At 34.5% G+C, this 12,525-nt stretch overlaps 1 protein-coding gene across 3 annotated transcripts in view; it reads right to left on the bottom strand.

The window, feature by feature from the left end:
* The window catches only part of SNTG1 (syntrophin gamma 1), a 324,602-nt gene that overhangs the window by 129,813 nt on the left and 182,264 nt on the right, over nt 1–12,525 (bottom strand). For 2 of the 3 annotated variants that reach the window (XM_085052813.1, XM_085052812.1), the window contains exons 4-5: nt 8,019–8,075; nt 1,839–1,896 (exon numbers count right to left, since the gene is read on the bottom strand). In XM_085052813.1, coding sequence (XP_084908939.1) covers nt 1,839–1,896; nt 8,019–8,075 — 115 coding nt within the window. Of the gene's footprint in view, nt 1–1,838; nt 1,897–8,018; nt 8,076–10,684; nt 10,910–12,525 lie in introns of those variants that run through there. The other variant, XM_085052814.1, reaches the window with a different exon arrangement.

The raw sequence follows: 12,525 nt of genomic DNA, 5'->3' as shown, positions 1-12,525 counted from the left end.
CAAAATCAAATCTAATTCTTCGATTTCAATTTTTAAATATTATGTTCTGTTTCAGAGCTATCTGATGCACTTACACCTTATAAGTACACCAGAAATATAACAAAGATTACTTAAGTGTCTATAAAGAAGTTAATAATCCCCAACATGAGAACTAAGGAATGTTAACTGATTACATGCAATTATTTACCTACATTATTCTGTATAATCACAGCAGATACTGTCTGGAAAAGATTAGTACTGCACTTGATACAAAAACTTTACTTATTCACGTGAGCTGTAAAACTGGAATCAGTATTGAAATAAATAATGACACTCAAGTTCATGTTTGAAGGAATGGTCCTATTACATATATTTAACAATTGGTGCTTAAATTACTGCAGAACAGACATTCTGATTTATTTTGAGGCATAGCCTTTGCATCAAACAGCATTTTCTGTATCAAAGTTCCTTAGTCCAGGCACATGGCATGACACTTTCTACATCTCAAGACAGCAGTCTCCTACGTAAGAGATGTCCCTCAATACTAGCTCTCTAAAAATCAGCATTATTTTTATTGAAAGCAGTAATGAAAACTATATCACAGCTAGATATTGGTGCTAGAAACAATGCAACAATTACTACAGTAAAAAAATAATGACAAAAATAAAATTGTACTTCAGTGTGCTCAGTTAAACCTAAGTGTATCATTTTATTTTTCCTGCAGTGCTTAATAGCATTTTAATAGCTACTGTATTTAATATTTGCCACATTTTTACGTATTACTTTGTTATATGTACACTGAAAAGAATGTAGGCACAAGTATAATTTCTTGAGGTTAACCTTACTGCCTTGCTTAGGGGCTTATTCCATGCTACTCCTTAGCCTCCCTACATCCAATTTTCACATTCAATCTTTCAGGGGTTGGCTTTCAGCTCTCTATATGAGGATCCTTATATACCTCTCTTTATCTGTGTGGGTGAATATGAGATTTTCTTTATGCTGATTATGTTGGATAAACAACATTTAGTTGTGGAGAAGCTGAGTTCTAGAATTATTGAATTACAGATGGAGGGAAATGTTTCCAAGTTTACATTTCTGGCCTTGCATAAATGTACATAAATACACACTAACTTAACAAGGATATTAAGTACACCATTTTAGTACTGATTCACAACCTTCCTCTCTCATAATTGTGCACATCTTGATCTGTTTAACTATTATCCATGTACCATTCCAATAATTTCAAAACATTGCCAGTTAAAAACAATATTGAGATATAGCCTCAGCTCTGTTTTTATTAAAAATAAGCATGGTCAAGACTTGATGCAGTACTGATTTTTTTGCTACATATGAGTTGCTGCAAAGGCTTACACAGCTCTGCACCTAGTGCTAAAAAAACATAGAGGTATTATCAAGGTTCTGCCATTTGCCACCCCTGTCAATACTACCTGACTAACCAGGTTAAAAAGTCATGCATTCTCCTGCTGTTTTACTGTGATTTAAGAGCCAAACATTTGATCTGCCACAGCTTCCAGAAAATAACTACCAGGAAGTGAAAGCCACTAAATCATTGCCTTTTGTTAAAGTTGTTAAACATTTTCATTCTATAAATACCTTCCTTGTTCTCTGCTTAAAAATAATGCTTTAAAAGAAACTTAAAAAAAAAAAAAAAAAAGTGGGAGACTTTACAAACTCTTCCAAATATCAATTCTTTACTTCTTCAGAGGAAATTTCTGAGGAAGGGGGAGATCTTACAGTTGGCTTAACGATGTTGGCTTAACACTGACTGAAGAACCTCAACATCTTTCTTTAAAGGAAACACCACAGCACAGTGTAATAAGCTGATACCTGATACCCACCTCTTTGTTCTTTGGAAATCTTAGAAATGACCACTGGAATATTATGTTCTGCTCCACCCTGAAAAAAGAATAAATTACAATCTTGTCAGTCACTAAAAATATCTTTTTGATTAAAACTATATTTTACACTTTCTCTAAATGCAGGGTTTAGAGACTGAAAAAAATAAATCTAATTCTGCATTTCCTCTTATTTTGAAGAATATTTGATGTGACTAATTCCTTATTGTCTCTCATAAAGAAGTTCTCAGTTGCCATCATTAGCTCAGGAAGTGAATTCAGAACTCTACCAGGCTTGAAGAAAAAGAGCATTGGTTTCTGTGAATTCTGGAGAGCTTAATGTATGAAATGTGTCCTGTAGAAGCAGAATAGCCATCCAACTACAATGGCAACCACACTGTGACCACTTAGTTTTCATGCTGGCAAGGAGGAGGTAAACAAAAGCACAAGAAAGAAGGTTTGGACTTTTCATCTCAAAAGCAGCCTTTATTTGCTTCTGTCTGTCACACAAGCACAAAGAGTGAGGAAAGCAGTGGCATAAGTAACAAGGAACAGAAAAAGAAACATTAAGAAATAGAACAGTAGGTGTTCAATAAATGGGGAGAAATAAAGGAAAACCGGATTATAGTTTCAACAGTTCAACAACAATTCAGTGCTGTTGCTTCATTCAATTTATCCTGTTGGGACTGGAAACATTTATGGTGCTTAAGAATAAAGTAATAAAAATAAATCTTAAATGAAAAGGAAATTCAAAGGAAGGTAAAGAAAAATACACAGAAACACAGAAATATTTTTTCCTCTGCAGAGAGAATGAAAGCGTAAGCTCAAATGCAACCTGTACAAATTCAGGTCACCAGAAACCACTGTCTGCCACACTGTTGTTTCGCCTGGGAATCCTGGTTAAGGGTTTGCTCACTCTTCTTTTCAGCAGACAGATTTTACTTTGGAAACTATGGCTTTTTTAGGTCCAGGCATCCAGTGTCAAGGTGTGAAAAGGACCAACACAGGTATTTTGATGGTCTAAGGAACAACACACATCCCTTCTCCATGCAATAACCAAGAGTTTGAAACTGAACAGACCCGGGTACTCAACACCTCTCTCTGGAAATGAATAAAGATTCATTTCCAGCGAAACCATAGATTGTTAAATGGGATGAATGTTCCTTCTGCTAGTGGCTATCAATGCAAATGGCCCTAAAAACACTGAGTTAATTGGGAACTCAGTAAGGTTACAACAATTATTTGTCTACAGGAAAAGTTCTGCTGGCATTGCATGAGATGGACGTTGACAAGCACGGAACATATCAGTATTTGTAGCACAGACTGAGTATTGACTCTACAAAGACCAGAGGCTACCATTTCAGTTAGGATGAGAGATGCATTCAGACTAATTAAATTGTAGCATTATAGCTTGTTGAATAACTTTCAGTAGTTCTTACCAGAGGAATAGCAACAGTAAAAGTTGGCATTACTGCAGATGAGTTCAAGCTCGCTAAATTTGTAAGTTTTAACCTATACCCTTCAAATTTTCCAGTCACATGCAAATTTAATTTCTTCCAAATTTTTCAAACAAACAGAACAAACAACTGTGTTGTTTTCTTCCTAAGCTCCCAATATGACAAATGTTGCACCATACAGGATATTTACAGCCCAGCAAAGAAATGTAAGGTGTAAAATGTCATCCCTGCCTCCTTAGACTCGGGGCTCCATTAAAGCAGGAAATTACTTTTATTAATAAGCCATCCTGAAATGCACACAACATGATTATTCCTCTCTCATTGTATTGAATCTACCTAAATCCATTTACACTGCAGATTTGAAGGAGCCTTCTGTAATGTCCTACAGAAGAGAATTATCTCTTTTCATTGCATCCAAGTGTGACCTGTACAAAGTCTTCTTTTTAAATTAGTAATAGGACGTAGTGCCTGCTATTCTAAGAACCAAAAAATCAAAATGGGAAACAGAAAATATTTGGCCACCTATCTGAACCCAGTCCTTGTTAGAAATGTAGCAAACTGAATATATTCTGCCAACTGAATATATTCTGCCAACATCTTGTTGAATACTACTTCAGGCTGACACTGCAGCCTTCCATCCTGCATTCTCTATACTTGATTCTCTGTCCTGCAGAAGAAAAAGTATATGCATGTCTAAAATCTGGTTTTATAGTCTCAGTGGATAGTCTTCTGAAGAAACTTTTGGGAACAGAGGTAACTTTTTCCACTGCTTTAAACTTTGTCTCCCTCTATTATGGATACATAGTTATAACCTCAGACCAGATGAGGGACAAAAATACATCAAGTAGTGGTGTTGAAGACCCAATGGCTCAGACCTCTACCAGAGTCTAACACTGATCCTTCTCAAGAAAAGTTTCTTTGTCATTTTTCCTTAAGCAGGGAAGGACAGGCCCGGAATAATGGCAGCTGCCCACCTGCAGAGGTGGTCCTGCTAGAATAGGCAGAGGAAGCTCTAATCACCAGCAGCTGTTTGAAGGTCACTGTCCTCGATGTTGGCCACTACTGGTGAGAGGTCACCCACACCTCCTTTCAAGGTGTCACATGATACACTCCTAAAGATTTTTTCTTATCCCAGTTTTTATGTGTGAGGTTTTTTTCAGAAGTTTTTGACACGCGAAATATAGGGCAATTGAAAGTAGTAACTTTTATTGACAAAGTCTGGGGGGTTTTGGCTCTAAATATAACAAGGACATTACTTTTTTATTTTCTTAAAAAAAAAGAGTTTATAAAAGCTCAGACCGATGATTGGGCTTTACCATTATCAGAGTTAGACAGTATAGGGGATTTTCTGACTTCATACTAAAAGGGAGCATTTTCACTAGGGAAAATAGCTTTAAGGCAACTGAATTTTTGATTTAGTCAAACAGAAAAGTCAAACTGAATCTCAGAAGATCTGTGATGCTGTTCACCCTTTTAATAGAATGATCAAAACAGAGGTGGGAAAATGGCAGTGTACTGAGTCCTGGTAGCCAGGAGTCAGACTGTAACCACAAACCTCAATTTGTTTAATGATCAATTTTGTTGCCTATTTCATCAGGAACACCACACTCCAATTACTGAAAAATAGGTTGTTCTTTCAGAAATCATACACTTTGCAGCACCTTTTGTCAAAACTGCATCTCAAACTTGTCAGAGATGCGATAAATGACTGAAATACTACACTATACTTACCAAATTCTACCTATGTCTGTGGCTACTCTTTCGCATACAAATTTTTAACAGGAGGCTTCAGAAAAGAGGAAATAATTCCTTCAGAAAAGTGTAAACAAGAGCAGGTTTGCTTTAAATTTAATCACAGTTTCACCACTAATTTGAGTAAAGACGTACAGCAAAACACAAGATTTTCAAAACTTAAAAAAATAGACTATAATCTATTTTTTTAAAGGGCTGAAGTTTAGGTCTTGGACAAAAGACAATCTTACAAGCAAGTTTTTTTAAGCAGTTAATTGAATCCCTGATTTTTAAAAATATAGTTGGAACATGCAGGTGATAAGAAAAAAGAAGACACTTTCCCTCATAGGAAGTTAAAAAAAAAAAAGTTTAATTTTGGAATTATTAATAATGTCTTCTGCTCTTCAGAAAAAAACAATTCCAGGGGTCCAAAACACTTGCAGTGGGATAAGACACTTTCAAAATTTACTCAAGAGAAAGTTAAAAGGTGAGGCTATCATGTGAGATTGCTGACAGTAAATGGATGTTTTAGGTCAGCAGAAAAAAAAGACATGATAATGCCCCAGACCTGATTGCCAAAAGTAGTCAAATTCAAAACAAAGCAAAAGCAAGTATTCTAAAGTGAGAGTCATTAATCACTGTACTACCCTAATGAACGCCTCAGATAAACTGCATCCTCTGACATACACCACAGACAGAAAGCAAGTCCTCAAATAACCCCTATCTTTAATTAGTCTGAAAGTTGTAAGACAACAGAAACTACTGTAGTTTGTGGAGCTGTGGAAGTTACTGACACAAGGAGGAGAAGCCTCAGAACTTCTCACTCCTTCAGGGTGATTTGTAGACTTATATGTTTTGGCACAATTTCAAAAAAAATACATTCCTATTTAATATTAATAACAAATATAAGTTGTTTATTAAGGTTCCGGAATCTTACAAAACAAAACACCAAAGCAGCAAATTTTTATTCATCTGCAAGAAGAAGCATACTATGATTGAATGACACATTTTAAACAGAAAACTGGCACTTTTCAGAGTACTTGGAAATGACATGTCAGTTCATGCCATAAATAAAAAGTCCATTTCAGTGAATCTTCATAAAGTTTGCCTACTAAACTAAAAAAGGAAAAGAATTATAAGTTCCATTTCTAAGTTGTTTCTTACAACTAGCACAAAATTATAATAGTAAATTATAATGATTACTTTTTTAGATTGTGTTGGCTATCCAATTGCTTGTCCATCTTTCTTTGCGAGAATGTAGAATTACTAATAAAGGGATCTAGCAAAAAAAGGTCCCACATACCTTGATTTTGCTAAAAAATACTAATTTTAAAGTATTAAATCATACTACCTGATACATGGCAACAGAACATCCTGGACCATAGAATTCGGCTTGTCATTTCCATTATCTAATCTATGCCATCCAAGCAAGTTTGAGTTTCCTATTTTTAAAGATATCTCTTTTCTCTTTAACAACATTTTTGAAGGGATTTCATCACCTGATTGCTAGTTTTTTCAAAGTTAAAAATTGTCTTTTCACACCTGACTTTATGTATCTTCACTTTTCCATTACTCTAGGTTAATTTTGATCAAAGTATCTACAATATAAAATAATCCTAGAAAACTGATATCTTACTCTAAAAATTTAGGAATATATTGCTCTACTAATTTAAGAAAGATCACTGCACATTCACTATTTAATTTATATTTCTCAGTGATACTCTATTTTATGCAATGTACGTGATACTTTAATAATGAGATCTTGAGATTGTCAGCAATGTTAATTCTAAATGATAACCCATTTTAAAGTATATGCAAAAATCAAGTTTACTGACCCAAGAGTTGCTCTCCAATCATCTAAAATCCTTAATGCAACCAGTTGTTTCTTAGCACATTTTAAATAAAACCTCATTTACCGATATACTTGAATTTTCACTGGCATGCATTACTTCACCATTATTCAGTGAACTCTAACCTAAAATGGTACCAGAGGGAAAAAACTTGAGTGTTGTTGACCAAACTGATGAGAAACTTTGGTGACAAAATAGCAATTAGTTTTACTTGAATAGAGGTCTTCATGGGTCAACAAGATAACAGCAAGCACACCAAGACATATTTAAAAATTAATATGTCTATTCAGCAATATTCTTATCAATGACAACACAATTGCACATTAATCCTTCTTATGAGTCATTTATAAGGTCAGTACCAGCAGAGGTTCACAGGAAAATCCATACTTTCACTATATATGCATAATTTAGGCCTCTTTGCATTCCTGTGAAATACGCTTCATCTTTTCCATTGCTATCTTGAGACTGAGAACTGATGTGTTTAGAAGATAAAATTAATCTTGTGTTGTCTACACTCAGATTCAAAGCTAAGGTAAGGTTTTCAAAATTATAGATTACTATGACAAAAACCATTAACCCCTCCTCCCTCTCCCAAAAAGGATCTCCTGCACTTGTATATGTTCTTAAATCTTACTGAAGAAAGCAAAAACATGGTAACATGATAAATTGCTGTCTGTGCTTGATCTACAGAAGAATAAACAATACGAGCAAGTAATAACACTTCCTGTCTCACTAATGAATTGCAGTGAATTAATGTGATATTCTTTGTAGGAGAATTGATGATGAACTTATTGGCTGTTCCATGTGCCTGCCACTGTAATTTAGCATTCATTAATAACTATTTAAATTAGAGAGCAGTTGAACACAAGTATAGTCTATTCAGTTGGAAGCACCTCTCAACTCTTATATCAAACCTTATTACAGGGTTGGTCAGCTTGATTCTTAAGGGAATGATTGCCTTCCTTTCCATAGGGCAGCATAGTTGTGGCCGCCTGCTGCCATAGTATCTAACACTCAAGAATATGTTTCCTCTCCTGTTTCTACTCCTCTAAAATAGAGTTTGCACTCATTAACAGTAACATTGACTAAATACAAAGACATGCTTTGTGTAACGTGGAATAATATACCAAAAAATTTGATCTTACCTTTATACTTAATCCAAATCCTCCTACAGTCTGTCTTCTAATTGTTACTGTTCTTTCCTGGAAAAAAATAAATCAAGTTTTGTTAGATTTAATGTCTTCTGCCAGAACAACTATATTCATACTTCAGTAAGTTTTTTTCTCTGCTTCCATCCTACATTGATTTTCTTGCTTTAATAAAGTTCTGAGTTCCTGAACTGAAAATCCCATGAAACTTATGCGGCAGAGGAAAGAGACAAAGTCTGGAAGAAAAGCAGAGATCTGTCTCAAACACCAAAAAAAAAAAAATCATTTTTTCAATTCACATCGTCCTAGCAAGTAAAGCAATACAGGAAGAACAGAACTGTAGAGTTGGACAGTTATGGAACATCACACATATTTCAGATGTTAAGGCCTTGACTAGTCCTAAATTGGCCCCATATGCAGGTTGATCAGTATATGCTGAAGTACATACACTGCACTCCCATAGTGCATTTTCCAATTTAGTTTCATCTGAAAAGAATACTACTTGTGCACACCAAGACCACTCATCCATGTGAACCAAAGCATAACAAGTGCACATGTTGCATAAATTTATTTCAAAGCACAGTAATGATCCAAATTAGAAAAAAAAAGGAAGTCCAAACTACCAAAAACTAACACAAAGACAGCTACTGTTGATCTCAGAGCTATGGTTTAAAAATCGTAACCATAACCTACCATTATTAAAAGAAGCCCATCTTTTTCCTTTTATTGCTTGTCCTAAAATTTGTGCTGCAAAAACTGTAGGATACTATCTGTCTCAGATACAAACATTTACAAAAAATATTTTCTTTTTTTTTTTCCCTAGTCTGTCTGTTGACTTTATACCCAAAGATCATGTAGAATTAGTTCACTTAAGTAGTGGTAAAATAACTTGTTAGCAGATATACTATATACCCAGATTCAAATATATTGATTTCATAGATTTCTGAATGTCCTCTACATGTGATCTAGATTTTATAGTAATTTAATTACATATATCTATTGCATGGCATAAGTCTGCAGGTATGTTTTAACTACATATTTTATATTTAACTAAATTCATTTCAGCACAATCAGCATAGATTGCCAGTGTCAGTCAGATCTCAATAAATCAGGAACGTAACAGTGACAGAGGTGAGATATATATGGATGTATTTTGTTCTTCCTTACTTCATTTATGGAAAGGAAAAGAGAGTAGCTACCACATGAAAGTTTTGTAAAGGTGATTGCTGAATTTTGGCGAAAATCAAGTCACCTTGTTTCTTTTTTCATGTTTGTGACAAATACAAACTGTGTAGCTGTGGAAAGAGCAAGCATAAATTCATCCAATGTTTTGGACTGAAAAACAAAATGGGTTGCCTAAAATCAGACTTACTATTTATTTATTTAGGCTAATGCTTGCAAAACATAAAATGCTTGTAAATGTTTATTCTAAGAAAAAGGTATATATTTTACTGTTAAATAGCCAAACATTTCAATTTTTTTTTTTAACATAGACTTCTAAACAGGAACTTTTATAATGCAGTTCCCACAGACTGGGTTGAGGCCACAAACCATACATAGAAAAGCTTTTGTCTGCCACAGTTTCAGATGCAGGTAATGCTGCTGACAATATATTCAGGATAAACCAATACAGGCCACAGTCTGATGTGTGGTCTAAGCTGAGTTTACATAAATGAACAGAAAACACTCAGCTGTGGCTCCACTGGGAGCTGCATTTTTCCTGTTAACTTCATCTTGTTTCCACATCCAGCTGGTGTTGAACATGGAGTTAAGAACAGAAACTCAGCTTGTACACTCAAGTCAATAGATTTTGTTATTTTTTTGTTATATGTGCTCAAATCAAATGGAACACACTTGTGATATCTAAGTTGACATTGAAAAATAACAACCTTTCACTAAACTGGCTTGATAGTGCTACATCAACCATGAATGGAATAAAGAACAGCACAGTTAAGGATTAAATTTCAAACAAAGTAATATTATCAGATAAAAACATGTAAATTCATTAAAATTTACAGTTCATGGTATGTCAGTAGTCACTCTAAATAGTGGCATCTGATCATATTTGAAGCTGAAGCTACACTTTTAAAAAACCTAATAGAAAGCTATCCTGCAGAAAATTTCTGTCCTTGTCTTTCTTAGCCCAACACAGACACAAGTACCCATAAAAAAGAGTAAATAAAAGACACTTTTTTGTTTTCACTCAAGCAAAGGCAGACTCAAGCTGGTCCTGAAAGCACCTGATCCGGGCTCTTTTGTTAGTTTGCCAGTGCAGTCTGACAGGAAACTAGAAACATTTTACACTGGAGTTCAGCATTATTTTTTTAAGTGAAAGAAATGCATGCTAACGTAGCAGATTACTAAACAGGTTAGACTGTGTTAGAAGTAAGGAAAGCAGAAATTTTCAATACAGTTTTTCTGCACAACGTAATTTATCCAAAAACTTACTGCAAGTTAGATTCCCTTGAGTGTTGTGTTCTGTGCAATGAAGGCATTGCATTGTATTTAACCTTGGCTAATTCAACTGACCTCTCTGTCTTACAATAACGAAATAACACTTTGATATATCTTAATTGCAAAGAGTTACATATTCTTTACATCATGCTAGCTAACAATAACAAACATGCAAATGACTGTCAAAAATACAAACCAGAATTACATACAAGATGCATATTTCATTAGCAAACCATCAGTAAACCCCTAGTCTTCAATTTCAAATCCCATCTAAACCTTACAGTGAAACAGTTTTTCCAGAACTCTCAGAAGCATCAGACGTTTCATACACCTGAATTTTGGATTAGGATCAAACCCCACCTCTAATCAGCCATTGGTCAAGGCAAGCTTACTTTTGTAATCAATAAAGAAAAATAAACACATTCAATCCTTGTGGGTCAAAGCAGGTGTCCAAATTAGGTGTTAATCAACTTCATTGAGCATAGAGGCAGGATGTCAAATGTAACCTGGGAAAGGTGAATCCCTCCCATGTGACTTGCAAATTAAATTGAATAAGCATTTTGATGGTAGATATCCACTTTGAAATGTTTTGCCAGAAAACTCCCTTGTCCAAGTAAGTTTTACCTTGTGATTTGCTCATGACTTATTTTATGTAACCCTGAAAAACCCCAAAGCAAGCAAAATTTTCAGTGTCATTTGCAACCCAGGTGAACAGAATATAACTTGTCTGCAAAGCACTATATTGTAATGTAAAACATTTTTATTATAATGATTAATGCATGAAAGAAGTTTAACCAGCAAACTGAAGCAAATTATTTTGTTCTGATGCCTTTAATTAGCATATCAAATGAACAGTAACAATAATAAAATGCTTTTCTCTGGTCTAATAGCTTTAAATTCTTAAAATTATTTACAACTATTCATTAATAAAACATGGCAAGAGCTCTGGAAGGCAATGTATTTTGTACAAGTGAAGAAGTGCTCTAAGTAACCTGACTGACCATTTGTGTTGTTCAGGTTAAAAATACTGATGTTCTATTGATTCTCTATTAATATTTTACCCAGTTTTGCTTTACCCTCTTTTTGCATCCCATGATATTCTAGGATTGAAATTGCAGTGGTTTTGTAAATTCCAAAAGCAGCTTCATCTCCACATTTACAAAATAAAACTTGGTTCAGATTAAAAGATACTTAGTTTACTATCAAGACTACACAAAATGTTCTGTGAGCTCAAAATTCCATTTTCACATTTGTTATCTACATTATACCAAACAGAGGGAAGGTTAGGGCTCCTAGGACCCTTAAAAGCAAGATTCAGAGTAGTGTTCTGGCTGTTTCCTGGAACAGAACAAAAGCAGTTATCATTTTATTGAAAAACACAAAGCTGCTGCCAATGCTGTCAGCATTTTCCATGCCTCTAACTCCAAAAAACTCCTTGTTCACACATATGTCCATTGACTGGAAAGGACAGCTAAGAGTTTTGCCAAAAAAAAAAAAAAAATCTTCCTCAGAGCTATGCAGTGAAACAGAAACAATGTTTTTGAGGCTTCCTTTAAAGAGCTATTAAAATTTCGCCTTAAAATCCATATGATGGAGGGAACACAAATGTCACCATAAGTGAGATCACAAGTGAACAATGACCAGGTGAGCACAGAGCAACAGTAAATAGTGAGGAAAGGAAAACACAGAATCCTATGTAATCATTAGCTATTCATATTTAGTCAAGAGTTAATGTTATTATTTAGTTATACCTTGGAGCACAGTGAAAATTCAGGTATTTCATACTGACCGGTATGATGTGATGTAAAAGAAAATTTATAATTGTTTGACTCTTAAAAATAATGATTAGTTAGCAACCTGTTAAAATTATTTATCCTGTAGAATATAAAGCAGTCATCTAATGTGATCTAATAATCCAATAATGTGTCTCTATGAAAGAAGTCAAGTAAATGTTGAATAAAAGGATGAAGAAACTTCAAAAAATTTCACAAAACTGAATTACCAGCACGTGAAACTTAAATCTACCATTTCTCAACCTTTTTCCCAGTGT

This window comes from Lichenostomus cassidix, chromosome 2, assembly GCF_008360975.1.
Source record: "Lichenostomus cassidix isolate B80296 chromosome 2, HeHo_3.0, whole genome shotgun sequence".
NCBI classification, from domain to species: domain Eukaryota; kingdom Metazoa; phylum Chordata; class Aves; order Passeriformes; family Meliphagidae; genus Lichenostomus; species Lichenostomus cassidix.
This window is presented reverse-complemented; position numbering and strand designations above follow the sequence as displayed.